The sequence below is a fragment of the Anabrus simplex genome, chromosome 3 (genome assembly GCF_040414725.1).
Source record: "Anabrus simplex isolate iqAnaSimp1 chromosome 3, ASM4041472v1, whole genome shotgun sequence".
Taxonomy (NCBI): domain Eukaryota; kingdom Metazoa; phylum Arthropoda; class Insecta; order Orthoptera; family Tettigoniidae; genus Anabrus; species Anabrus simplex.
Window position 1 is genome coordinate 353247612 of NC_090267.1, and position 3280 is coordinate 353250891.

Below are 3280 nucleotides of genomic sequence, written 5' to 3' on the forward strand. Positions count from 1 at the left end.
CGACAAAGCACGCTGCAGAGGTCGCAGAAAGCGCGGCAAGAAGAAACGCAAATGTCGCAAAGGTGAAGAGGAAGGTGATCAATGCCAAAAACGGAACGACAATAACAAAGACGGTGACGGCGCCAAGACCGGAGAGAGAACAAAGGGACTCGCCAAGAAAAAGCATAGGAAGAAATGTAGTGAAGGGGAGGATGAAGCAGAGTGTAAGAAGAGGTTGCAAGCAGAGAAGAGGAGACGGAAGTTCAAGAATGGTGATAATAAAAAGGTCAGGAACAATAGTGAAGGTAACTTTAAGAAAAAACAAAAAAGACCTAAAACAGGCAAGAAGAAGAGGAAATTCGTGAGTGTTGGTGAAATTTCGAAAGATCTGGATAGTGGTAGGAGAAGGAACAAAGGTAAAGTTTCTAATAAGAACAGACTTCAGAACCAAAGAGATCTGGCAAAATATAGCAATAGTGAAATTAAAGAGAAGCTAGGTGATAATGTTACCATGACAACTGTGTTAACCAGTAGCTCAACAGCCTCAACAGAATTAACACCAGCACCAACAAGTAGAACGACATCGAAAGAAGTGTCTTCCTCTTCAACTGTTCCTATCGCTGCCTCACTTCACTCCTCAAGTGCGTCTCCTACGCCGAAATGACTAGCATCACTAACGGCCATTGTCATGGTATTACTAAGTGCGCTACCATATTGGCAGATGGCGCTAGTGTAAGCTGGACGGAAGTCGAGTCACACAGACTAGTTCTACTTAATAAGTGTTATTTCTAAATAAAATAAAAAAGAAACGTAGGCCTACTTATTCGCGTGCAGGTGTATTATTTACAATAATCAGTTTACGTAAGTGTTGTAAATAGTGTATATATGCATTAAGAAAAGTTCTACTTTCGTCATCCAGTTTCCCTCTCATGCTCATCTGGACGATCTTACCAAGTAGTAGCATTAGTAGTTGTAGTATTGAGAATATAGAAAGCAGTGTATGCATAAGGAGGTCGGAAGCACACGCCACTTAAATAAGAGTGCATTCGTCAAATTATTTATTAAACTATTTATTTTTGAATAGTCAGTTAGACTCAAATTTATCCTGCTACATGAGGTGTATCTTGAAATTCAGTAGGATGTACTGGGTAATATTCTTATGTTAGTTGTAAATTTCGAATATATAAACATGAAATGTATCAATTTATTACTGTTAGGGTTTCACATAAGGGAGATGCGACGTCGTGGTTAAAATTCTTGTTTGCGTGAGGAGTCTTTTAACCTGCTAAGATGTGATGTACTGTACGTAAAAACGTCCGCAATTGTTAATTCATTGTGGATGCGGTTTAAAGAAAGGCAGTTAAGGACTGTGTTTTAGGTTCTATTCCGAAATTCAGCTGGAGAAGAATTGTAGATAAGCACTGGGAATAAGGTTTTGAAATTGAGGAGTTGAATTTCCACTCCAGATCATCAAACTAGTCTTAAATTCGTGACAATTCGTAATTCGTAATTGACTAGCCGAGGCGGTCAAGGCGTGTTCGGTTCGCCTAGAAGAGCGTGGGTTCCATTCCCCGCCAAGAATTCAAAACGATTAGAAACAAAATTTCCTCTCCTGGAGAGGCATGTAGTCCTTAGGTTCACTGTGTCTGTACCAAAAATTAATACCAGGAGAATTCCTGAGGTCAAAGATGGCCGGGCTTTGAGCTAACACCGCTATTTCACATAGCGATTTTACCTTTCACTCCTTAATGGCCTGTGGGGAGAAGCAATGTATTTGCTTTGTTCTTAATTGAACCCAGGCCAACCATAAGGAGAGATCTCATGCTAACCATAAGACTACGATGACCGAATAAATGATATTTCGGAATATATTCAAAATATTTCTTGTCTCATTGTATGTTAAGTTACCATGGACAAACAAAGCTTTTTAAACAATATCTCCGAAGTTTCAGTCCACGGAGGCTAGCAAAGGAACAAATATCATTTTCCTGGAGTTATTGTCTTCACTCTTTATGTAATTATTTAAGGAAACAAGCCATGACATCAATCATTTACTAATATACAAACGTTATTTGCTGTTTGTTTTACTTCGCACCGACACAGGCACAGATACCGATGGGAAAGGAAGAAAGTGACCATAGTCTTAATTAAGGCACAGTCTTAGCATTTACTAGGTGTGGAAACCACGAAAACCACCTTTAGGACTGCTGACATTGGGATTCAAACCCAGTACCTTCCAAATGCAAGCTAGCAGCTAGGGATCGTGTGACCAACTTGCACAGTAATATACAGTTCAAGTGAATCTTGTAATAGCTTGCGTGTTCTTGTAACAGTATCTTGTTAAAGGGCCTTTCGAGAAGACAAGAACAAGCGCTTTCACTGATATTCTCATTAAGAACTGTGATAATGTGGAAGTCGCTGAGGTATGAGTGGTGCTGAGCGTCGGTCTGTCGATGCTATGAGTGGGTGTTGCTTACAGATTGATCGATTGTAAACTACCTCACTTCTAGCCATGCCCAACACGTCTCAAACATTTCTTGGGATTTTTAAGTCAGCTATAATCACGTAACCGGTCTAGAAAGCCAAGAATAACGGTCGAGAGGATTCGTCATGCCGGCCGCACGACACCTCGTAATCTGCAGGCCTTCTGGCTGAGCAGCGGTTGCTTGATAGCCCATGGCCCTTCGGAGCTGTTGCACCATGGGTTTCAGTTTGGTTTGTTTGTTTAGTTAGGTTTGGTTTAATCACGTAAAATACCGTAGTGCCCTATGTGAATCCAGCTAGATTTACTTGACAACTATACTTAACAAGCAAAATCAACCATTTATTTTTTCGTCAATCGAGTTTGAAATCCTGTTGTTTCAAAATAATTCTTGTAACAACTGTTTTATTAGTGATAGATAGATTTCACCTTCATACGACAAAATCTGATGTAATTCGATTGTGTCCTGACAATCGAACAGTTAAGAATTACATTTAATGTCGAAAAGTTATTTTGAATATTACCTAGCATTTCCATTTTTAATGAGCACGGTACCAATATGTCTCTCTGATTGTATTCTAAGCCATACGAAACATGGCATATTAAGTAAGTGTAATGTAGAATAAATTGTAATTATTTAAAAAAAAAGACATGCAATGTATTTGAAGTATTGATTGTGAGTTGGCTGCTGCTATATTGCCAACTCTCAACAATATTCAGTAATAATGGAATAAGAATACTCGTGAATAATATGAGTGAATGGCTCTCGATTACTGGGGAATGCAAGACAAATTGCCTCTTCTAATCGGGAGACAATGT

The 3280-nt window shown here is 39.2% G+C and overlaps 1 protein-coding gene across 1 annotated transcript in view; it reads left to right on the forward strand.

Moving 5' to 3' along the window:
• Positions 1-1543, forward strand: part of bnl (branchless) — a 1005540-nt gene extending 1003997 nt beyond the window's left edge. The window contains exon 5 of the mRNA XM_067143239.2: positions 1-1543. This exon is cut by the window's left edge and continues 359 nt beyond it. Coding sequence (XP_066999340.2) covers positions 1-643 — 643 coding nt within the window. The 3' untranslated portion in view covers positions 644-1543.
• Positions 1544-3280: the final 1737 nt, after the last annotated feature.